The 24,089-nt window shown below is 29.8% G+C and overlaps 3 protein-coding genes, 1 long non-coding RNA gene and 1 other non-coding gene across 12 annotated transcripts; 1 reads left to right on the top strand and 4 right to left on the bottom strand.

Moving 5' to 3' along the window:
• Positions 1–216: 216 nt before the first annotated feature.
• Positions 217–2,988, bottom strand: LOC100746527 (60S acidic ribosomal protein P2). Its single transcript, XM_003486653.4, has 4 exons — positions 2,853–2,988; positions 2,098–2,270; positions 462–563; positions 217–390 (listed from the first exon to the last, which is right to left on the bottom strand). Exons 2-4 carry the CDS (start codon positions 2,267–2,269, stop codon positions 320–322), a joined length of 345 nt encoding a protein of 114 aa, XP_003486701.1. The 5' UTR covers position 2,270; positions 2,853–2,988; the 3' UTR covers positions 217–319.
• LOC112212190 lies at positions 2,337–2,409 on the bottom strand. The gene has a single exon (XR_002945997.1). It is a non-coding gene; the product is annotated as a small nucleolar RNA Me28S-Am982 (small nucleolar RNA).
• Positions 2,989–3,363: 375 nt separating the features above from the next.
• LOC112212188 lies at positions 3,364–4,072 on the top strand. The gene is made up of 2 exons (XR_002945995.2): positions 3,364–3,646; positions 3,786–4,072. It is a non-coding gene; the product is annotated as an uncharacterized LOC112212188 (long non-coding RNA).
• A 1,435-nt stretch (positions 4,073–5,507) lies between these two features.
• On the bottom strand, positions 5,508–12,484 carry LOC100746292 (ATP-binding cassette sub-family G member 1). Of its 7 annotated transcripts, none has more exons than XM_012381293.3 (12): positions 10,706–12,484; positions 10,347–10,598; positions 8,895–9,012; positions 8,356–8,545; positions 7,874–8,019; positions 7,554–7,792; positions 7,274–7,476; positions 7,025–7,193; positions 6,633–6,733; positions 6,359–6,514; positions 5,997–6,237; positions 5,508–5,919 (listed from the first exon to the last, which is right to left on the bottom strand). In XM_012381293.3, the coding sequence occupies exons 2-12, from the start codon at positions 10,489–10,491 to the stop codon at positions 5,747–5,749; spliced, it is 1,881 nt and encodes a 626-aa protein (XP_012236716.1). In that variant the 5' UTR covers positions 10,492–10,598; positions 10,706–12,484; the 3' UTR covers positions 5,508–5,746. The 7 variants fall into 7 exon arrangements, with proteins under 7 accessions (XP_012236716.1, XP_033174791.1, XP_033174790.1 ...); XM_033318900.1 differs by having other exon boundaries at positions 10,347–10,569; XM_033318899.1 differs by having other exon boundaries at positions 10,347–11,105; positions 11,174–12,484.
• A 184-nt stretch (positions 12,485–12,668) lies between these two features.
• Positions 12,669–21,922, bottom strand: LOC100746172 (ATP-binding cassette sub-family G member 1). Of its 2 annotated transcripts, none has more exons than XM_003486650.4 (12): positions 21,526–21,922; positions 20,762–21,109; positions 17,927–18,044; positions 17,260–17,449; positions 16,993–17,138; positions 15,885–16,123; positions 15,517–15,813; positions 15,202–15,359; positions 14,929–15,097; positions 14,749–14,849; positions 14,316–14,657; positions 12,669–14,157 (listed from the first exon to the last, which is right to left on the bottom strand). In XM_003486650.4, the coding sequence occupies exons 2-12, from the start codon at positions 20,952–20,954 to the stop codon at positions 13,999–14,001; spliced, it is 2,112 nt and encodes a 703-aa protein (XP_003486698.1). In that variant the 5' UTR covers positions 20,955–21,109; positions 21,526–21,922; the 3' UTR covers positions 12,669–13,998. The 2 variants fall into 2 exon arrangements, with proteins under 2 accessions (XP_003486698.1, XP_012236714.1); XM_012381291.3 differs by having other exon boundaries at positions 15,202–15,362; positions 21,526–21,921.
• Between the last annotated feature and the right edge of the window lie 2,167 nt (positions 21,923–24,089).

Raw genomic sequence — 24,089 nt, 5'->3', positions numbered from 1 at the left:
TCTATAAGTATAGACCTTATATATATATATATATAGACACAAATAGATGATTAAGAATTAATTGAATTAAAGTACGTTAAGTATGTTGCAATATTAATTCATAAAATTTGAGGTCTATAGGTATTTATAACTATTCGACAATATATACACACAAAAGGATGATTAAGATTTAATTGAATTAAAGTATGTTAAGTATCAATTTAATAAAATTAAGTATTAATAAATTAAAAATAAAATTTATTTCATTTTCAGAGCTGTTGTCAAAACTGTATAATACATATGTTGCACAAATATTATACAGATATAATTGTTGGTCATTTTAATCAAAGAGACCGAAACCCATGTCGTCGTCTTCCGATTCAGATTCCTCTTTCGCTGGTTTTTTCTCTTCTGTAAACAGAAATTATGTGAATAATTTTTATATAATTTCTAATTGTATTATATAGTCATATAACATTTACCTTTCTTTTCTTCAGCTGGGGCTGCTGCACCTCCTGCAGGTGCAGCATCTGCACTAACAGCTACAGCACCACCAACTGGCATGGATAATAATTTTTCCATCCCTGAAAGAATCAAACATCTTTTTGTTAAACTGACCTGTGTTAGTAGAATGTCGAATAATATTAATACATTGATATCAATGAAACAAAACAGTTTTTAATCAATTTGACAAAACATTATTTCCAAAACAAAACAAACCATGTTAAGATAAAAATAGATATAGACAAGTCATTTAAAAGCCTTACTGATCAATTCTATAAATTGGAAAATAGAGAAAAATTGCGATCATAAACATTATTTTTAAAAATATATCTTGAAATTTGCGATTATTTATGCCATTTCTTTGTAACAAATAGGTTCGTGAAAATAAGCCCTTTGTTTCTTAACCCTTTGCGCTCAAGAGGCGACTCAATTGCTACAGCATTTCATACAGCAACTCGAATGGCGAGTGAGAAGCAAGTCTCTGTTAGATTTCATCATCGCCAATTAATGATAGCACAGTATTTTTCGAAAATAGGTACCTTAGCTCTTTATGTTCTTTGTTAGGAAGTGTGAAGTGTCACACTTTGAAATGGGTATAAAAGATATTTAATCTCAAACTCCTCCAAAACCATGGTTCTGACGTCTCCTACATTAGTTCGGATTCGATGATTTTGATTGGTGGCTTAGAAGCCCTAAAAAATGGATTTTGGAAATGAAATTTGTTCAAATGAAGATGAATTTGATTTTGAATTGTTGAGAGACAAGATCGATCCATGAAGGATAAAGAAAATGAAAGCAGTGATGGAAATAGTGACATAGTATTAAGTGTAAGAAATCGAAAGATTAGAATAGTAGATAGTAAATCCAAAAGTGACAGTGATGCCCCATATAATCCTAATAATTCAGAATAGACACCTTTTGAAGAATCTAGCGAAATACCGCCGAGAATAAAATTCATAGCCGATGAAAAACCTGGAAGGCCACAGGTATCCTCAAACGTTGAACCATTGAATTTTTTAAAGATATTTCTTACCGATAAATCAAATAATAACTGAAACAAACGGTTATGCTGCAAGAAAGATATAAGAGGGAGAATATTGTTATAACATTCAATTTGGCAAATATGACATAATGTCACCAAAGAAGAATTTTGGCCAAAGTAAGGATGCATCTTGGTGAATGCTTTATAAATTACCATACAAAAAATACAGAAATTAATATTACAAAATCACATTTTTAAAAACGGAAATTTTTTAAAATAAATTATTAGAATATAATGTTCTTGTAAGTTAATTTGTGTATATAATCATTTTATGTTACCTGTAAGACACTTATTACATATGCGCAAATCATCTCGAGTTGCTACTTCACCAGACTAAGAAAGTCATTAAGCGCAAAAGGTTAAAATATTGAATGTGTATCTGACAAAACTGAAACTTGATGAAATTGAGAAATTCATATAAAATACAGCTGATTAATTTAACTTCTGACAGACTCGCATAATAATTGTTTCTTTTATAGATATTAGTAAAAAAGATATTTTAAACATTGAATTATTTCATAGTTTATCTATACACATGTATGTGTTAATATTTAAATTTAAAGAAGTTGTACCTTGTGCAATAAGTTCATCTACTGATTTTCCATTCAGTTCTGAGATGACTTTCTTAAGCTTTTCTGTATCAGCTTCAATTCCAACGGATGATAAAATTTTTTCAATATCATTTTGACTAGGAGATGCTTTCCCTCCCAGGGTAGCTAAAAGATAAGCGGCCACGTAACGCATTCTGAAATAAGAAACACATTTTGAATGCTCTTTTGAATCTAATATCTCGTCATTATTTATATTGATCAGTTTCTTTCAGCAAGAAATTGCCATCACAGTTCTCAGTCGAAAGATGGTGATTATTTATATCATCATATACAGTGCATATTAGTATTATACATAAGTGAATTTGGAAACAAATAACATTCGTTTATCAAGAAAAATAATTAGCATTAGATATATAGGAATCTAAATATAATTTTTTACGTCTCCTTACACTGAAATCTATTTTTGCGTTTCAGATACTATTAACTATACAGAGTGTATAAGATATTTGTATAATTAATTATTCGTATAATAATTTGTACAATTACATAATATTGAAATAATAAAACTTAAAATATAATAATATAATTAACTATACTAGAAAAATTATGAATAACAAATACACGTGAATAATGAAATCTTTATTGTATCGTAAATCATCTTGTAATGTAATATATTATATTATAAATAAATTTAATTATTTAATATATGAATAGGTGGCACACTTAAAATGAACAATATTATTTATTATAAATTACGTTTAAATACATATATTTACCTTTAAGCCTTGCGACACGAAACGTGTACACGCTCAAAAAGAAAAGTACATTCACTTCGAAGCGTTGATAGAAGGTAAAGAACATAGAACACCAAACTTTAAAGGAAGGAAACATTTATATCTATTGAAACGCCATCTATCGTAGACAAATACAATTAAATTTCCAACTTATATAATTTTTATTTCTACAACAATATGAATTTATATAATAAAAAAATTGATATATATAACACTCTCAGAACAAAAATATTATTATTAAATAAAAGTATAATTACCATTTATTGTCGCTTGGCAGGAATTAAATATTACATACTTCGTTTTTGTTTTTTTATAACTTTTATTATTACGTTTAGTTACAAGAGTAAGTCAAGTTAATGTTATTAATTGAAACACTACTTTAAAATTAATTCTAATTATTTTATTTCTAGTTTTTTATTATCTAGTTTATTTCAAGTTCTAGTTTATTTTGTCTCCTGGTTAACAATATCTCCAAAAGATGGCGTTTGATGATTTGATCTTGAGTTTATTTTTTCCTTTGTTTTACCAGAGAAAAAATGAAAGTGCTGACGCCCACGATCATATAAATAGGTCTCGACACTTGCTAGGGAAAACCGTATGAAAATTGAGTCGTGTTATAATCGTGAAAAATCATCATGAAAGATTAATAAAGTACACGATTTTACGAAGGTGAAGGAAATGAAAAGAGTGTCCCTATCTCTGTTTGTGGTATTCATTGCGTGTCAAAGGTGCGCAGGACGAGAACTTCCATGTTCTTCCATGTTGGTTTTTCACAAGTTAGTTACGACTCAATTTTCGAATAATTTTTCCTAAGCTCCGGCAAAGAGGAAATCTCTTTGGCTTTGGTATATGAGTCTCAAGACCTGTTTATATAATCGTGTTTACACTAATTATTATAGTTTTTCCACAGTACAGGTGCTACACCAAGCGGTCACATGCTGGAAGATGTTCTACGCTAGCATATACAAGAACCTATTTACATAGATTCACCACAAACGAGATATAATCGCCTATGTGTCCACTCTACAGAATCTATTTCATTGTACGATTCTACGGAAAAGTTTATACTTTTTTATCCGATAAAAACACTTATTAGAATAACAAAATCGCACAATAATTACACTAAGTTACCTCAAAATGAGAAGTTAATGGTTTATTAAATTTATTTTAGAAAAATTAATAAGTATATTTTTATATCTTTATACATTCTTTTAATATTAATATTGTATTTTCGTAAATATTAAATTTTTACAATTTATATTGATAAATTTTTGATTATTTTTATTTATTATAATACGCTTGCATATTCTTACAATTTTGCAGATGAAAATTGTGATTAAAATATTTAAAACATAAGAAACTGCTGTACCAAGAACATAATTTTTGATTAATTTAAAAAAAATAAAAAACCACGCATTCGAATTCTTTTGGGACTGTTTACTATGAACCTAAAATATTGAATGAACACTCATTCGAGATTTCACAGTTCTTGCCATCTCCTTGTTAATCATAGCTGTATAGAGTATAAATATTTCTGTTCCTTTTTTGCTTTGACTCCTCTCCCGCCCTTGTCCTTTTTAATATCATAAAAAAAAAGAATTTAGTTAAACAATATTGCATCGGATAACAATTAGCATTAGCAAACAATAGATGAAACTGATACATATGTATTACTAATTTGGTTATAAATAAATTATTAAAAATTGTCTTTCCTTTTTTTATATTTCTCTTAAAACTTACTCATTTATTTACAAGAAAAGTTAGGAATATTAAATTATTTTCGAATATTAGATATTAATTGTTAGAATTGGAAGAATTATTAGATATTAATGTTACAATTGTATGTTTGTTTCATGAATAAAATTTACATTAGGGTGTTTCGATATACCCTCACTCGTCATAACAGAATTATCATTATTATTTGATTATATCATATGTTGCTTATTTGTATCTGCTAAACTCTATTTTATATACATTTCATGTATGTGAACGTTTCGTTTTCCAAATATTTTCGTCGCTCAATAACCGGACGACGCCAATGCTATAAACGTATGTATATACAGGGTGGTTGGTAACTGGCGGTACAAGCGGAAAGGGAGTGATTCTACGCGAAAAAAGAAGTCGAAAATATAGAATAAAAATTTTTTTTTTTATTTTTTTTCTTTTCTTTTAATTTTTCCATCGAGACAACGATCTACAGTGAGATCCGTTATAACGAGACGTGATAAAGTGCACGCGTACCGAGTCAAAATTCAAAGTCGATTTTCTCGAAAACAAAGCCTCAAACGAAAAATTTGTATTCTATATTTTCGACTTCTTTTTTCGCATAGAATCCCCCCCCCCCCTTCCACTTACCAACCACCCTGTATAATATGTTCGCGTTTCTGTGAAATTTCAACATGGTAATATATTAACAACTTTTTATTGAGGGCTATTAATGATTCTTCACTATTATGCATTTATCGCTATTTATTATTACTTATTTATTACTATTTATTATTACTGCTTTATTAATGAAGAGGCTCAGTAGATTATTCTATTAACATTTTATAAATCAATCTCTTTATAATATTGCATCTAGTATTACAAAATATATCCAATAATGAAATAAAAGGAAATAAAATTCTATTATTGTAATACTTTAAGCTTTTCAGATCATTTTATTGATTGCACCTAATTAGTGGTAGAATGAACAAAATCATTTAAAATCACTAGTAGCCATGGATTTGCTTATATGTAATTACAATATAAGTTCATTAAATTAAATTTAATTACGTGATCTTCTTTTCATCACATTCGGAAAAAAATGATAAAAGATCGATTACTTTTTCGAAAATAATATTTCGTATATTTATACTACAAAATAAGACTAGGTTTTAATTGTCGATGTTAAAATGATTTTTTATTATCCTTCCAATGAGATGAAGTGCTTGAAACATTTTGTTTGGATTAAGTCGTTGTCTAAGCAAATAATAAGAGAGAGCCCTTAGACAGATAAGGATAATTATTAAAGCGATAATGTCAACCCAAAAAACCACATGTTCCATCTCTGAAACAATAATTAAGACATTGAATTACAGCAAATAATATATTTTGAAGTCTTTTAAGTACTTTTAGGAGACTTACGCATTGTTAGTAAAACTTGTCGAGGTGTTCCGAAGGGGCAGAATATTTCTGCAGGCGGACAGTATAGCTTTTCTCTGTTGTAACCGTACAAAGCAACTAGAAGACCTTCTATACCATATCGAATGTAACTTAGATACATTATGAGTTTACGATAGATAGATAAACTTTCCGTTTCGCCGATTCCTTGTATAGCTACCAACACTAGTGGAGTGGAAATTGCAGGCCCAACAAATGTACCATTCTAGAAGATAATTAACGTCAGAGAGAATAGTCAAGATTTCGAAATATTAGTTGGTAATCGTCAATTAGCTCACGGTGTTATAGTATTATCATTACTAATAAAGGGGTAATACGAAACATACTACGATGTTCAGTGTGCTGGCAATAACTAATGCCATACTTTCTGCGATAAACGCGCACATGAAGCAAATACTAAAAAACATTGCACATCTGGACAACTCCAGAGGTTGATTTGTGATCACATATACTATCAATAAATATATCGACGATAGTAATATCTGCAACGTCGATTTGTTGATTAGAACGTTGTTTCACTTTTAAATAATTTATAAAGTTGCCATATTGTATAACTTTTGATGAAATCCAATATGCCTATTACCTGTAATATGTTCTTACCTGTCCAGGTATATTAACTATTGTAAATGCACAATAATAGGGACTCAAATCGTACCACATGTTGAAATATTCTCGTTTAACCAATTGCACTTCCGAAGGAACTGTAATTTTAAAATTAGCTAAAAAGTATAATCGAATTTGAAGAAAACAACAATGAAAGTTGGTAAGATAATAGAGGATAATCGATCGAAAATGTAGTAGAACATTCGGTCGGAGGTTCTTTCATATTCTACCATTCAAAGGATTCTTAGCAACTTGTTAATTATTTGTTAATTAATTAATTTTTAATTGTATAATAATGTTATTATCCATTAGGAAGTTCAACCTATCTTTTTTAAATAAACGCACATTAAGAATCATCGATTCACCTCATGTAATTATTGTTTCCTTACAGTGCATTAATACCGGTGACATAGGTACATAGAGGAGAATTATCAAACAAGCAAAGCAGAAAGTAAAGTTGGATAAGGTTTTCGACCCATCGTTTCCAATGTTTAAAAATAAACTACCAACGACGAAGCCCAGGAATATATATAAACTTATTTTTAAGTACATATAACTCTGCAAAATATTAAGCATTTGTTACGTTACGTTTTTCTTCCAAAATCTTCCATCCATTCAATTTTATAATTATTTTGCACCTTATTTCTACGTAACTGTAATAACATTCTTCTTGATAGAACAACAAATTGTTTGAACCAGGACACTTTCGATATTTTTGCTTTGTATTGAAATTCGAACCTCGTTCGTCGAGAAACAGGAACGATAGGAAATTCTGCGTCCACAGCATTTATCATTCGACTTATCCATTCTGAACCATATTCGCCCGCAGATATTTCTATCACTGTAACGATAACAGTTTAGTTTTCGAGCGATATATGAATTCAGTCAATAAATAAAGTTAATTAGCTTATTATTTACCAAAATCGGCAGGATTGTAGTGTTTCGGGCATTCAATACCAATTTGTCGAACAAATGGTACCAGATTATGTACAGTGCTTCTATAGATACATTGGCCAGCGGCTATAACATAAATGTGGTCGAATTTTGCGAAAATGCTTGCACTTGGAGTATGGAGGGAGCAGATTATCGTTCTCCCCAGTCGCACCAAAGATTTTAAAAGGTCGGTACACTGTGCAGCTGATATTTCATCTAGTCCTCTAGAAATTGAATGGGTGGATTGTAGAGCAAACATTGAAATTTCATTATTTCTTTCTTAATAAACGATATAAAGTACTCACGTAGTTGGTTCGTCAAGAAACACAACAGGAGGATTACTCACGAGTTCCAAAGCGATCGAAAGTCTTTTTCTTTCGCCTCCCGATAGGCATTCGGTAGTTGTATCTTTTGCATGACGTAATCGCAAAATATTTAGAATTTCATCTATCTAAAATTATGTAAATGTTCAGTAGTGGATATAATGGATTGATACTATGTCAATAATCCATAGATTTCAACAAATTTTTAAAAAGCTAGTATTATTACGTCGAAATGTTTGGATCTCTTGTTTCAAGACTGTCATCGAGTGCGCGACGAGAATATAAATACTGTGCACGATCAAATGCATCGTATTCTGAGTATTCTGAGAACATAATTTAAGATTGCATACAAGAATCGCATTTTTAATCAAACAGATTTTTCCTGATATTTTTTACATACACCATACGAAAGAAATATGTTTTTGTTCTTATGCAATTGTATCGCTAACGCGTAAAATGCTTACAGCGATCGATTTTGCTTTTTGGGAAATGTTGCCAAGTTTCAAATCTACAGCAAATTGCATTGCCTCTTGCACTGTAAGCCATGGTTGAAGAAGATCTTTTTGCATTATGTAACACGATATTTTTTTAAAATAAGTCTCGTCTCGAGTTTGTCCATTGATACTTATGTGTCCCGTAACACTATCAGCCGATCTGAAAACGTTAGCTTTGATTTTGAAATCGAAAAAAGTAAAAAATGATGAAAATAAAATTGTTAGTCATGTATCTATAATAGCGAGCAGCTAATCTATCGATCTTGACTTAGACAAAGTATTCACTTATTTATTGTAAAGTCTACGACGTAAACCGTGCGGTCAATGACCTTTGACATGCTGATTGTTCTTTTAAGCAGAATAGTCTAATTTAAACTTCATTAAACTTAATTAAAATACGGATAACGCAGCGTGACGATAAATCTTTCATATATTCATTTGAATACAATTGCTCAATGCATTTATTACACTACATGTAAGTACTTTATTCTAGTTATGTGAAACATTACTTGTATCCTGCGAGAATGTTTAACAAGGTGGATTTTCCGGCGCCTGATGGGCCTAATATAGCGGTTAATTCTCCAGATTTAAATTGTCCACAAATTCCTCTTAATATTACTTTTGTACCTAAGACATATGAGAATAGAACATTTCATTATTTTACAATATTATACAAAAAGAATGCAAGGTTAGCAGATACACTATCGAGATGAAAAGTAGATGAAAGTTCTATGTGTAGTTTTCTGATAATATCCGATGATAAACAAGTAGTGTAACATAATTAAACAAGATTTCGAAGAACATATAACATGATATAGTTCCCTGAATAATTTTAGTATTTTTCTACACAGTCCTTTAATTATTTGCATACGATACATATTTATCATATTGAAGTGATGAAAGATATTAAAATCTAATCTTGTATTATATAAAACTACACATTTTTATTTGAAGGTCCAATGAATTAATTCATGACCTTTTTATTTTAGTTATTTAATTATCGAATCAGTGAATAATTTATCTTCCTAATGTTTTATTGCATGTCAAAATACCTATTTTAATAAGATTTATCGCGAACAAGTATTAACGTATCATACTTAACTTGTTTACTGTAATACCAATAATTAAAAAATTATACAGCAATAAAATTTGTTTTTGCTATCGTAGATTCAAATATGATTATCTAATATATATTTACTTTTCGTATTACATAACATCTACTGTACCTTTACCAAATCGATTGGCTTAAGCATGATAGCGTTGATGTGTTTAACTTAATTTACATCTTTTGCTTTTTAGAATTGTAACTGATTGTGAGTTACGCATTAAACAATTCCATTCTATACAATATGCATGCTTTGTTTAAAAAATTGGTCTTCGATCGTGTTCAAAACGAATATACCTTTTCTTATTTAAAAGCGCTTAATTATAACTTTAAATAAAATAAAACAAGAATAAGATGTTTTATTCAAGTATGATATTGTTATTTGTAAGTAGAAAGATTGTAAACATAATAGAACTATAGAAAATAAGTCATGGAGTGAATGCAGCGCTAAAACGATTAAAACCACAACAAAACAAAAAGATTTTTGTGGAATCTTTTTACCCGATAATTTTATAAGAATAATTCTCTTTAAGGAATTTTGGAAAGGAATTTTAAGAAATTTTTAAAGAATCAATGTTTCGAGTAGACATTTTTGAGTTCTTAACCTATTATTATCTTTCTTTTAAAAGCATATTATTAAAATTGCAATATAGAATATCGAATATACTTTTTCACGGATATGTTTCAGACGAAACGGAGCTTAAATAAAAAAATGAAAAATTGCAATATATATTTATTTTAAACATATTTGTTCTATTAGAACATAAGAAAATATTTAATACTTAAATTATAAAATAAAATTTGAATGCTTCAACTATTGTATTCAAACAGTATAGCAATGTTTATATTATCGTACCTTTTCTACCACGAGGTACTGTACAAGTTAAGTCATTGAATTCGATGTCAATAGGGGTTGTTATTTTTGAATATGATGGTGATACTGGGGTGTTTTGCATTCCATTGCTGCTCTGCTTCTCCTTGGACTCCGATTTTGTGGACATGATTGATCAGTAGTTTCACTAATTTATATCCACTTTGTTCAGATCATTATTCAAAATATGTAAGTACCTTCCTCATACCTTGACTAACTTACCGCGTTAAAAATTCCCTAGTGAGTTTATAAAAACATTTTCAAACATTTAAAAAACTCGATTACGTTCTATGAAATTATTTGTGATCGAGCTTGACGATGATAAACAATAACCTTTTACGAACTTTTCATAAATGATTACAAAACATTTTTATGGATAAATCGATGAAGTATGAGCATCCGTTTAGATAAATTTCACTCGATTAATTAAGTCAAATACATATAATTGGAAATAGCAGCAAGATTTATCGAAGACGAGTTAATAAACGTGTAATAGTCAGAGCAACACAAATTTTAAAATTATTGAAGATCTAAAACATTAATAAAGCCATACGGTTTTCTTTTTAAAAGAGAGTCACTGAATGGGAAAACTCGTAGGGACAGTCGAACGCTCAGTACACGGCAGATCGTTATAAAAGACTGAAGTTGAAATAGCTTTAACCGCTTCCCTATTCTTAACATTATACATACATGAATGTATCGGGTGGTACTATAACGATATTGTACATTATACATTTGTACATTCTGAAACGAAGTAACTTGTAATTAAAACTCATATACGTTAAGAAATAACTTCCTCTATGATAGCTTACATGATTGAAAACAAAGATATATTGTAACAAAGAAACCATTAAAAAATACGCGCAAAGTCCAGTGTGAATCATACTATACGCAATGTTTGTATATGTTCCATAGATACGATATACATATGTATAATGCATTACGCACCGTGATAACGAACCAAGATAAAGAGAAAGTATTGCCGCTATAAAAAAACAATAACCAAATTTCAAGTTTCGTCTTTTCACCTATTTACCATTAATCAAATATATAAATATATTCAACTGTAGAAAACCTATTGGTATACTACATTGGTATGGTACTTTCATCTACAAAATATGCAGCAATATTTTCTTAACATTGTCCTTTTTGCATTGTTTCAATAAAAACGAATAACATCCTTTGTAGCATGTATTCTTCCCATAATCTTGTTATTCTTCTTTATTTACATTCAAATATGTTTTATATAACTTCTCGATTGCTTTGCTTTGTTACTTTTCATGACACAAAAAGTAAAAGCAATGTATTAATATTTATTGTAGTACTTCGTAAAATATCGTGATATTGATTGAAGAGTACTGTAAAATAGAAATATTAATAAATGCGCATTTAGCTTCCCATTATTAGTCATTTATTATCAATATTATCTAAATTAGGTTGCATATGTGTTACTTATTCTGTATATATGTACTATGTATACTGCGATTTCTTGTCATGTTAAAAATAATACCACGCTAAACAAGTATAAGCTTCTGAATCTTGAAGTGTAACTGTCGCAAATTCTAATCGAAATCAAGTTCTAATATACATATAATACGAAAAAACCATTTTAATTAATTTAATATTTAATTTTTTATTAAAGTAATGTAACCAGCAAATGCGTTAAAACACTGATAGATACCATTCCAAACCATTAGAAAATTGGGAGTTTTTCAAAAAGCAATAAAAAGGAGCACGAAGCGGGGGAGACAATAAGCTCATAATTCACTAATATTTTGGATTTGGATAACACAACCATACGTTTTAATATCTCCTTGGATTTAAAAACTAAATTGTTACGTTTGATACGAAATAAACATCTTATGTAAATGATACTTATACATACTTATATAAAGAAGGAAAATTACCACTACTTTATGAAATTCAAATGATAATTGAGAAAATAGTCTTAAGCATAATATAATAATATTACCGCGATGTAATTATTGCAAATATGATGACCATGTTATACACATAATTTCATACACATGAATAATGATACACTTTTAATAGTGATATTCATTTCATTTATTATTTTTTTATCATTTTATATTTTATCTTTATTTCCTTTTTCATAAATTGTAACTCTTTATTTTATTATAATTTATTATATTATATTATATTTAATATAATTTATTTTATTATAATTCGTTAAAGTGAAATTGTGTAAAAAAATTTAGATTCACCAATAGATCCATTTTGAAAACCAAGAAATATAACTTTCCTATATTTTGTAATAATATATGATAAATGTTTAAACTAGCGATATTATGAAAGGCATACTTTTATTTGTAATAAACATACGTTATAAAATACAACGAATATTATGTCAATTCAGCACAAGTGCGTGCATTCGCATGACGATATTATAAAATATATTATGTATTGTATATATATACATGTATATCGATCGGAATCGATCACGTAAACATTTTATATATAAACATGTATAATTTATCCCATTTGTGTAAATAGATATAAACAGATTTTTTCATTAACGTACATTTTTCAAGTTAGTGAACATTACTAATATATTACAAACCAAACGTTTTAATTCGTTTAATTTAATTTTTATGTTTTGCATCAACAACCGATATCGCAATCCCTAAACTTTGAAAATTGAAAAACGAATTTAGACTAGGACTGTTGACAAAATTGTCTCCCTTAAGGCGTTTAAAGTACTCTATGTATTCTTTTACTTGATTTATACTTTTACAAAAGTAAATTCGCTTTAAAGATATACACTAAAGTCAAGAGTTACATCAATTGGAAGAATTGTGAATGTACAATTTCGGTAAACTTATTCTAAATCTTAAGTTTTCAAATATACAATGATGCTAGGGACGTATTACCAAAATTTAACATATGAGATACATGATAAGATAAACCTGACAAGGTATTTACTATTTCAGACATTATCCTGAATAGAAAAACATCTATTTATGCTTCCGCGTTAAAATTAAAGATACACCGTATCGTATTTGTTTTGTGTTATTTTTCTGCATTTTTAAACTCACAGCCATAGGCAGATAAAAAATATGATCATTCGCGAAATGTCGTCCATTAAGGCCTCTTACTCTTTTCAATATATAGAACTGCAGAGTTTTGTGGGTGTTCATTTATAGTCAGATCCAGTAAATTTAATCTCTTTCCTAGCTATCGTTTTGTAAATTGATAATAGACATACTAATGATCAATTTGAGATCATTGTATATGTTCATGCGCATTTTTTAAAGTTACTGTGTTATATAACAAAATGGATACAAAAAATGTAGATAATTATGGCCGCAATAGTTACCACAGAATTATTATCGTAAAACTAACAAAGAATAAATTATGTTCATCTAAATCTTATAACATCCTCAATCATAAGCATAAACAGTATGTGGTAATTCATTCTCCCGGTACATAAGATCTCTTCGATGATTGAAAATTGCTGATGTGAACAGTTTTCGATGTCGAAAAGAAATAAAATTGCTAATCACGGATTTGTAGTGTACGATCATATGAAAAAATGCATTATTTTAATCTGTAGCGTCCATTTGGAAAAGTGTTGTACGCTATAACATCGTTAAATTGACAATAATCGTACAGTGATCTATCGTGCAGTCTTTAGTTTCCAACGAAGGAATAAATAGGCAGCAATTCGAAGTACAACGAATATCAAAAGCAAGGCAAGGATATCAAGAGTGAAATCAGCATCAAGCATATCTAATTCCTCCAACGTTGTTTCTGGGTTTTTAAAGTGGCAGTACACCTGTAAATATATGGAATTTTATATGTATGTATATATGTGCATATATATGCATTGTTCTGAAGGAAAGTCAGATTTCTATAAATGCGTATTTTGTCAAAGTATCTAATAATAATTAATCTTATAAAGAATTTAATAAAAACAAACGAGGCACATCATACCTGGAAACATTTAAGCTTTTCTCTGCCAAAGGAATATGTGGCCAGAGCAGTCCCTTCAAAACCATATCTAATGTAGCTTAGATAGGTAATCCATCTAAGATATACTGGAATAGCGTCAAAGCTAACGAAAAAGCCAGAGAACAAAAGAAACGGTACAGACATGACCGGTGCCAAGAATACGCCGTTCTGAACATTCATTGCTGCACCAACTACTAGCCCAACCGATTGTGCAACGAAAGAAATAAGTAAACATGTTCCCAAGAACATACTGAATCGCATAATATCTGTTGGTTGACTTGTCATAAAGTACACAATCGTAACATACATAATGCAGAATATTGCCTGTAAAAAAGAAATAATATATAAATTTTCAGATGCGAAAAAGGAATACATAACTCCACAGAGTCAAGTCACATATATCCTGTTTTCTTACCTGAAATGGTATATCTGATATGGTAATTGCTAGATAGTAGGCCTTGAGAGAATACCACCTATTAAAATTTTCTTTTAAAAGCACTGGTAGTTCTAGGGGAACTGTAAGAAATAAAATTTTTTACAAATACTATTGTAATACAAAAGAAATAAAAGAACAAATAAAGCCAATATGACTCACAAGACAATATCGTAATGGTCATAGACGTATACATAAGAAACAGCATATTAAAAAATAAAAACCCAAGGTTGCTAAGTACTTTAGCACCATCATTCCCAATATCATAATAAAGTGCACCAATCAATAAACCTACTAAAATGTGAGCAAAAAGTCGAAGATACATAAGTGTCTAAAAAAGAAATAACATTAGAATTGTAAAATCTCTAATAACTCATGAGTCAGAGGAATGATCTTAAATAAATCAATTGATTAACTGAATTTTGATCAACTTACCCAATCTCTTCGACTAAAAAGTAAAGCTCGTTTTAAAACAATCCAGAACTGTTGACATTCCGATGTGGGGTATCTCTCTGGAGTGATTACAATCGATTCATCAAGTAAGGCTACTTCAGCATTATCCTTTTTCTCCATATCAACCGGTATCACTACATCTACTACATAAAAATAACGATTTATATAAAAGATATAATTGGTATATATTATTTAACCCTTATTACTTTAACAGGCAGTAATGCTGTCAAACATAAGTTAGCGTTTTACTCTAAAAAAGTGATAAGGGTTAATAATTTACTGGATTTCCTTATGAACCTTGTTTCGTAATATCGTTAGTTGCGTAAGATGGGATAATTCCTTTATTATTTATCTCCTTTATTTTATCCTCTTGAAACTTTTCTTCCAAATTATTAACATCATTTTTATCTTTCATTTCAACGTTTTCGTCACGACCTTCACCTTTCGAAAACGAATCGCTAGATACATTATTCAATCCTTCTGACTTATTTTCAGGGAATGGGTATCCTTCTCGAATATCATATTTTCCATTCTTTATAGCGTTCACCAGATTTCTGATGTTGTCACCATATTCTCCGCACGATACTTCGATAACTTAGAATTGAATTATAGTAATCAGCATCTTTAAAGAATCTAGAAATGCACTGATATTACAAATAGCTTACTGAAAGAGGCTGGATTGTGATAACTTGGGCAGTTGAGTCCGATATTTCTAAGGAATGGCACTAACTGCGACGTAGATCCCTGATATACACATTGTCCTTCGGCTAATGTGTATAGAGAGTCAAACATTTCGAATAGCCTAGCGCTGGGCTGATGGATGGTACATATTATTGTTCTTCCTCCTCGAGCTAAGGTTTTTAAGAGCGAAATGCATTGAAAACAAGATGAAGAGTCCAAACCACTGTAAATTGGTAAAACATATGACACTTATTATCAAGCAATATTTCGAATATTTCTAAAAAAAGGATTCGAATAGCTTTTTATTGGATTTTAGAACATTTATATACATGAACGATCTTGAATTGATCACTTTTTTCTTCCGACTTAATCACAGGGAAAAGAATTCCGGTAGACCTTCAAGAACCGGTTAAACGTCGGTTTAAGTTTTTTTTAAGTTTTAATTAATTGCATACTAAAGAATTTGTTTCATAGATCAGAGTGTGTTTTCATAGAAACAATATTGTTCAGCAAATATAAATAATAAAAGCGACTGACAGTTACAAATATAGCGTGTACAAAAGAATGGTATATGCGACGTCAGTGAAAGCGAGAAAGTAAAAAGTTTTAAAAACTTGTTATTTGCGTACTTTCTCTTACTTCATCCTTTCGTTTTGTCATTTAATGAAATTCGCTTATATATTTTTATCTTTTTTTTAATGCGTCACATTTGTGCATGTAATCATTAAACATTAGTAAATTATAATGAGTCTTAATACATTTTAGAATGTTAAGAAAACGAAAAAATGAAAATTACAAATAAGACAACGAAATTTATAGAAAAATCTCTAAAAATTTGCGAAGGTAATTCCCTGACACTGACCATGCTTTTATTTAAACGTTATATAAAGAGCAACGAGGATTCTCTGGTATTGATGATGGTGAAAGTGAAGCTATTTGCAGGTAAAAAAGCATATCTCTTTCTGGTATGGCACATATGTATTCGCATCCGAATAGATCAACATTTCAAAAACACATCTCCATTTTAAACCAGATTCTTTATCCTTTTAAATCACATTGTACAATATATTAGATACAATAAGATTTCCTTACCTAGTAGGTTCGTCGAAAAACATTATCGGAGGATTATTGACTAATTCAAGCGCAATAGAAAGCCGTTTTTTTTGTCCACCGCTCAAATTCGAAGTCATAGTTCGACGATGTTCGGATAGACCAAGTGTTTCTAGAATTTCTTGAATCTAATAAATACAAATGAATGATATCATCAGGAAATTCAACGTTCATTCTCAATCCTCCATTCAGTAATATAGCAGCAGTAATTCTCTTGTTATCTATAGACAAAATATTTAACGAACATACCACTTCTTCCTTTTCTGCTTGGCTTACATGTGACCCAAGTTTAAGGTTCGAAGCGACCTTCATAGCTTCAGCTACAGTTAAATTCGCATGAAGTTGATTATCTTGCATAATGTAGCATGATAATTTTCTAAAGGCACTAAAATTCCTTTCATGGCCATTCATTGTGATGCTTCCTTCGGTACCTGTTGATCTAAATAAACATCCAAAATATTTTGATGTTGAATATCTATTTGATATTTTGATTTTGAATATCTCATATGTATAATATCGCTTACGCTAAGAAGCCGAATGACGAAAAAATATTCATAGTTATTAGAATAAATAAAATAGGAGCGATTACAAACTTTATTATCACTCGTAAGTTATCGAGGTGCTTTTTGTATCCATAATTCAGGTAAGTGTCGTGATACAAGACGGCATAATAAATAATAGTTGAATCTCATTCGCCACCTGATCGTTAGATTTAATTGGTCTACGGTTGGAGTTTACGAATTACGTACATATTAACTAGTATTGCCTCTCTCAAGTATATACCAACGAAAGCAAACTTTAATTTTTTGTAATCTTGACAGCTTTGTTGATAGACTTTGATATTATTTAAAAAATGTATCTCTATCGTATTTATAAATGAAGAAAATTTTCGAAGAACGAAAGGAAAACAACTCACTTATATCCGGTCAGGATGTTTAAAAGAGTAGACTTTCCTGCACCGGAAGGCCCCATAATAGCCGTCAGTTCTCCAGATCGTAGTCTTCCACTGACGGATTTTAAGATTGTCTTTACATCTGAAGATTAATTAATCCACACTGAAGTAAAAGTATTAAAAATATTTTTATGACTATGTCGAAAATTAAAGCCGAATGGCGCAGCGGCTATGTGTTAAAGTGAAAGTGCTCAGAATGTTAACCTTGCTAACATATCTAAAAATTACTGAAATCGATGAGGTGTCTCCTAATCTATATAATTATCAAGGAAACTAATGACGGGATATCATTCTTTGCATAATCCATTATTTTTTCTCGTTCGGTAGTTTATATCGCAAAACTTGTTTTGTCATTCATCGTAAGCTGAGGACTTTAGCCTTCATAGTTAGACTATCCTAATTGTAAGAATATCATTCTGCTTGTAGTCAATTTGTGCTATTGCATTTCTCTTCAAAATAATCACGTTTTCAAAATAGTCTACGATATATTTTCAATTACGTATAATTTATCATTATTATATTCTAATGCGTTATATTACTATTACCCACTATATTATATATACATATAATGTATGTGTGGATGAATGTGAATTAATTTTTGTAAACCAATCTCATTTTGTAGACGAGAAGGAAAAATTAATGAAGTAACTATCTATCTGCTACGTGATAAGCTAAAACTAATACATACTATGACAATATTGTTATATCACACAATACATCATAGGTTCCTACCCATGCGATGATTGCATAGTGGATTTTTTTTATACCTAACAGTATTATGAAATTGGAGTATGAAAGTATTGAGAAATATGAAGAGTATTTATGAAGTTGGATATTACATTTGACGACGTTATGTGAAAAAAACAAAATAAGTACGCGAATTCCGTTTTTAGTAATAACAACTCTAAATAAATTATCAAGCTTTCTACTTGAATAAATACTAATAACGCATATTTTCACATAGCAATACAATGTATGACGAAATCATCTTTTAACCTTTATCAAGCAGTTTCTTAAGTCAGAATATTAGACTTTTATACAAGCAGCGCATCTGAACGCAATAAAAAATTAAAATGGCAAACGCATTTGAGACCTGATTTTCCATTAACGTATAAACATTTCTCTTGCAAATGGTAATTCATTTATATTGATTAATAAATTTGTACAATGTCATCGCCAATTTCAGTAATCGCGACAATAATTTTTTGGGTATTAAAGAAAGTCAATTTCAAACAGGCTGTTCCTAGTTACGCAAAATGTGGGTTGCAAAAATATTGCTATATACATTCACTTTCTGCAAGCGGTCATATTGCCCTGATCGCTCCACTTGCAGGTGTATGCGTGTGCAGATGTATGTCACATACGAAACTACATAGCTAACAAGCAGTGTGAAAAAGATACAATTACGAGAATGAACTTTGGCTTGAAACAAAAACATCCTTCATGCTTATTTAAGACACATAACAGGATGTCCATACTCTTTAAATATCCGTAAAAACATAAACATGTAACGTTTTATTATCCTATTTATAAGATTTGTGTACATATTATGATGAAATAATTGCTGGAGTATTGTTATAAATCCCTAGACATTGACACGCAAACAAGCCATCGCAATGTATGGTGGCTCATGAATTATTAATTAGGGAAAAGAGGGAAGTTTTTGGGAATATTTATATTATTTATTATAATCCTTGCCTTTTATCTTAGGATTGCTTCCGGCTTACATCATATTTACGGATACATTTGTATTAACTATAACCAAAACATAATTAATAAATTATAAAATGTGAGTCTGGAATATAATTTAACCAAGTAAATAACAACAAACATTTTTTAATCACATTTCACTGCTCATTCGATTGCAAAATACAATCATAAAATTAAAAGAAAGAAAATTTCTAGAAAAGAAATATTAATTGAAACAAAATGAAAATGCTAACCCGACAAATGAAACGGAGTTTTATCATACAACTGCTGTAGTTGGAACACTAAACTGATTGGAGTATAAACTGATGATAAATGGAAACAAAGACTTAGTTTTTGGAATTATTATCATCCATATTATTCGTTTTCCTTATTATACTATTGTTTCTGCTAGTGCCGGACTGCTAAAAATACTCGATTAAAGATAAGTATAATTCACACTAAAAATTGTGTCGACCTGATTGAAATATTTAAAAAGATGTCAATAACGACCTCTTTTCGAATAATAAATATACATATATCTATATACGATGTACTTCGGAAATCGTGATTAAAACCTTGCACTGTAACCGGTCTCTTATAAAATTTCACTTACTAATTCCTTCACTTTAGTCAACTACGCTCTACAAATCGCATAACGTAGAAAGTTTTTTTTTCAGAGGAAATATCTACACGATGACAACAAAAAGAATGGTATTAATCCCCAGCTAATTATTTTTGCTTTTATAAAATCAAATATTGAACATTTTGTTATTTAGTTAATTAATCCTACTATTTGAAAATATTATACTTATAAAGTCCCAGATACAAGTACTGAATTGTGTAAACGACACTTTCACGCAAATAATATTTACGTTCTCTTTATGACCAGTATCATCAAGAACCAGTTTAACTGTATAAATTTGACCAAAAGGGAGCAAATAACGAAATAATTTTTTATGTTGTTTTAATGTATGAAAGGATTTTGATTCTTGTACAATACTATAACTCATAACTGTAACTTATTTTTTATTGTACAGAACATGAGTCCAATGACCTTCGCTACTTGACTTAGCTGCAAATAGTATTTACAGAAAAAGTTAGCATACTTACTATTTTTGCTGCCTTCTCGTACCCTGTATGTTAAATCTGCGAATGCTAGTTCAACGGGCGGTCTTTTCGGTAGATGCGTAATCGTTTTGGGTTGTGCTGGTAGAAGTTGTAGACGAATACCCGAACCATTCCTAGGTTGTAATAAAATTTCATTGGTATTATCTTCGTGTGAACAATTCCCCTCAAGCTTCATTTTATATTGTAATCTTTTTTAATTTCTTATCTTGGCTTTGAAATGAAATTTAGGTAGCTGTTTCTCTTCTTATGGTCGATATTCGTTCAAATGAACCGACCTTTCCGCAGTATTACGTTTTCGTTATTGGATATGCATACAAATTCTCTCATCGCCTGAAAAATTATTTGTTTTCAATCTTAAGTCATTTATCTAGTAGGACATTTAAAATCAAATGTTATCCTTTCTTTATCACAAAATAAATATGACAAATTTTTCTTAATTAGATACATTTAAGAAGAAACTTCATTATGGATTTATTGTAATTTATAAATATTTATTTTCGTATTGAAATATAGTTGTTTCTTTGGCACGTAGAGCATGTGCTTCAAAAATCTTTTGTTTTGTTTATGTTAATTTAGAATGACAAAATACTTAATTTAAGCAATTCTTCAAATAGCATAATTCTACCTATTACACTCGATTTGGCAACAACACATCACTTGCTGAATTTAAAACTGATTAAATATTCTGAAGAAAATAAAGAATTGAAACAATTCAGGTTCAGATTTCAAATAACGCGCGTTCTTACATTATTCAAGTAGTGACGCATGAGAAGTCGGTCAAAAAGAGACGACCATGACTTAGAAATAATAACTGCGTAGACCGTCGATTTTATCCTTGTGTCAGAAGTAAATGCATCTCAATTTCTGTGTCCCACGTCCGCGTAACACACGGCAATATCGTTCGAACGATTAAAAATAAAACACTCACTCGCAGTTTTTACGATCACACGTATACGTAACTATGATAAACGTTTTCCGAATCGCACGATTATAATAATAAAACGATAGATCAACAGCGGAATCAAGACAAAATCCACCATATGCTCTCTTGACGGTGTTTAAACCTCGGTGTTTCGAGACGGACTGGCTGACTCCATTTAGCTGCACCGCGGCCATCACCATTGACCGTCGTTGCTTTGCTGAATGTTCTTTCTCACTCTGTTTCTCTTCCATTTCTCTCTTACTCACTCCCCTTTCCTCACCACTTCTGTCTTTTTAAGGACGCAACAAAGGATTATGATAGGGGGAACGAAGAGTTAATGTGATCAAAGTCGAGATCGTGCACATCTTTTTAGTTGTAGTCTTCGGTAATCATTCCTTTAGTATTTACCCGCCTACGACTATTTAACCTATTTCGAATTACTTCTACACTTCAATATCTTCCTGCTATTCTTCTAATTAGTCGATAGACTTATTAAACGTCAATTATTTTGATCGCGTTATGAATTTTTATAAAAGAAACGTATATAGTCACATCCACAAAGAAGCAGTAACATTATTACAATATTTAAAGGTTCTAGCGATTGTAAAGAAACGAGTTAAATATTGCCTCCTAATAAGTCAAGATAATAGAAAACAGTGAAAGGTTGAAAGGAAGTATTAAAGAATTAGACAACATAACCCTAATGTAAAACTGGAAATTTGTCCAAACCCTAAAGAGAAGATTATGTAAAAATAAAATAAATAATAGCAAAATAACAGAAATGAGAAAGTTTTAAAATATTCTTTTATGCAACTGGTAATACCTATTCATTCATGTATAAAGAAAATCGATATCGATTATAAATTACCAAAGATCATCATTCCGATAAGTTACGAATTTTGTGTTATGATATATTGAACTTATCTATTATCTGCATTTATCCCCGCATTTTTTTTAAACGGATAGATTGAAGCTAATCATTGAAAAAACAATGCTTTGGAATCTGAAGTTTCACGTCACTTTCCGCCAGCGTCATCCTATCATGTAATGTATTGAATTTAAAAACGGAAAAAACATGTAGTTCGTTATGAAAGTAACAAGATTCATTGATCGTATACCTTCGTCAGGAGGTTTACAAAATTATATCAGATTACTTACAAAGCAATGTAAAACAATGCTTTTTTTGATTGTAGAATTTAATTAAAAATAATATAAATTACTTTGTCGAATACATGCTCATATGCCAATACCTGTATGCAAACATCATTTGACTAGATTAATATTTTCTTTTACTAGCATACAGATGAATTGTGCACAATACGTAGGTGATTAACGTTGTTGTTAATAATAAATTAACAGATTACTAATGTTATTAACATTAGTGAATTAATTAAACGATGGAGAATTTCTCCTAGAATCATCATATATTAAAATAATGTATTTTACGCTTTCAGTATCAATGTCTATTTTATTGATGGCACGAAACAAATTTTGTAATAGCGTTCTTAATAATAAACATTCGATCTTTTTTACATCTTCTTTTATATATATCTTGTAAAGTTATATTGACGACGAACGAAATTTTATCATTCTCTATGCATGTGTGTAGAAGGAACTGGTTGGGTACGTGCACATAGTCATCCCGTATTCCGCGACTCGATAAGTGATACAATACAGTTGATAAATGCATAAACATAAATTCAAAGTCATAAATATGATGCATTTAGTACACTTATAACCATACATTTGATATGCGGCACGTAATAAATGTTGCTAGTATGACTATACTCGGAAGAAACTGATGACACACTTAAAGAAAAAAAGTGAGGAGATTCTAAAAAAAATAATATAAAAAATAGTTACTAGAATCTGTTAATAGCATGTTATACAACAATTTTTTCCTAACAAATATCATTGCAATAAATATTACGATATAAATAATTTACATCAAAATAAGTTTAAAGCGCGTAAGTTGCTACTTTTTGTATCTTTTAAATTAGTCTTAAAAGACTGATTGCTTTTTACTGCCTTCTTGGACAAACTTATACAATAGTAAAAATTGTGCATGTGCTGAAATTCATTGCCAAAATATATGTAGTGTACTAGGAAAATGTGTATTCTGTTATACGTATCTATTATGGACAATATTATCGCACGATGTTCTATGAATCTAACCAGAATAAAGACTGCTTACACAACCAGAAGATCAATGTCCAAGCGTTCATTTGTGTTGAGTAGCTACGATAAGGATGTAAATAATTATGTGTCACATTTGAAAGCATTTGATATTGATTTATTCTGTTTCCGTGAAATAATATATTGTAAAAATTACAAGAATAATTCTTTATTTTAATGATGAATAAAAATACATTCCTTATTTTAATAAGT

Source organism: Bombus impatiens, unplaced genomic scaffold (genome assembly GCF_000188095.3).
Source record: "Bombus impatiens unplaced genomic scaffold, BIMP_2.2 scf_0129, whole genome shotgun sequence".
NCBI classification, from domain to species: domain Eukaryota; kingdom Metazoa; phylum Arthropoda; class Insecta; order Hymenoptera; family Apidae; genus Bombus; species Bombus impatiens.
This window is presented reverse-complemented; position numbering and strand designations above follow the sequence as displayed.

Coding starts and splice junctions, on each gene's coding strand:
- LOC100746527 (XM_003486653.4), bottom strand. CDS start 2,269: ATGCGTTACGTGGCCGCTTATCTTTTAGCTACCCTGGGAGGGAAAGCA. Junction 564..2,097: donor AGATGAACTTATTGCACAAG/GTACAACTTCTT, acceptor TGATTCTTTCAG/GGATGGAAAAATTATTATCC. Junction 391..461: donor CCCAGCTGAAGAAAAGAAAG/GTAAATGTTATA, acceptor TTCTGTTTACAG/AAGAGAAAAAACCAGCGAAA.
- LOC100746292 (XM_012381293.3), bottom strand. CDS start 10,491: ATGTCCACAAAATCGGAGTCCAAGGAGAAGCAGAGCAGCAATGGAATG. Junction 9,013..10,346: donor AGTACCTCGTGGTAGAAAAG/GTACGATAATAT, acceptor CATATGTCTTAG/GTACAAAAGTAATATTAAGA. Junction 8,546..8,894: donor AACATTCTCGCAGGATACAA/GTAATGTTTCAC, acceptor TAACGTTTTCAG/ATCGGCTGATAGTGTTACGG.
- LOC100746172 (XM_012381291.3), bottom strand. CDS start 20,954: ATGAAGCTTGAGGGGAATTGTTCACACGAAGATAATACCAATGAAATT. Junction 16,124..16,992: donor TTTTTCGACGAACCTACTAG/GTAAGGAAATCT, acceptor ACCAATTTACAG/TGGTTTGGACTCTTCATCTT. Junction 15,363..15,516: donor TAACGATATTACGAAACAAG/GTTCATAAGGAA, acceptor ATTTTTATGTAG/TAGATGTAGTGATACCGGTT.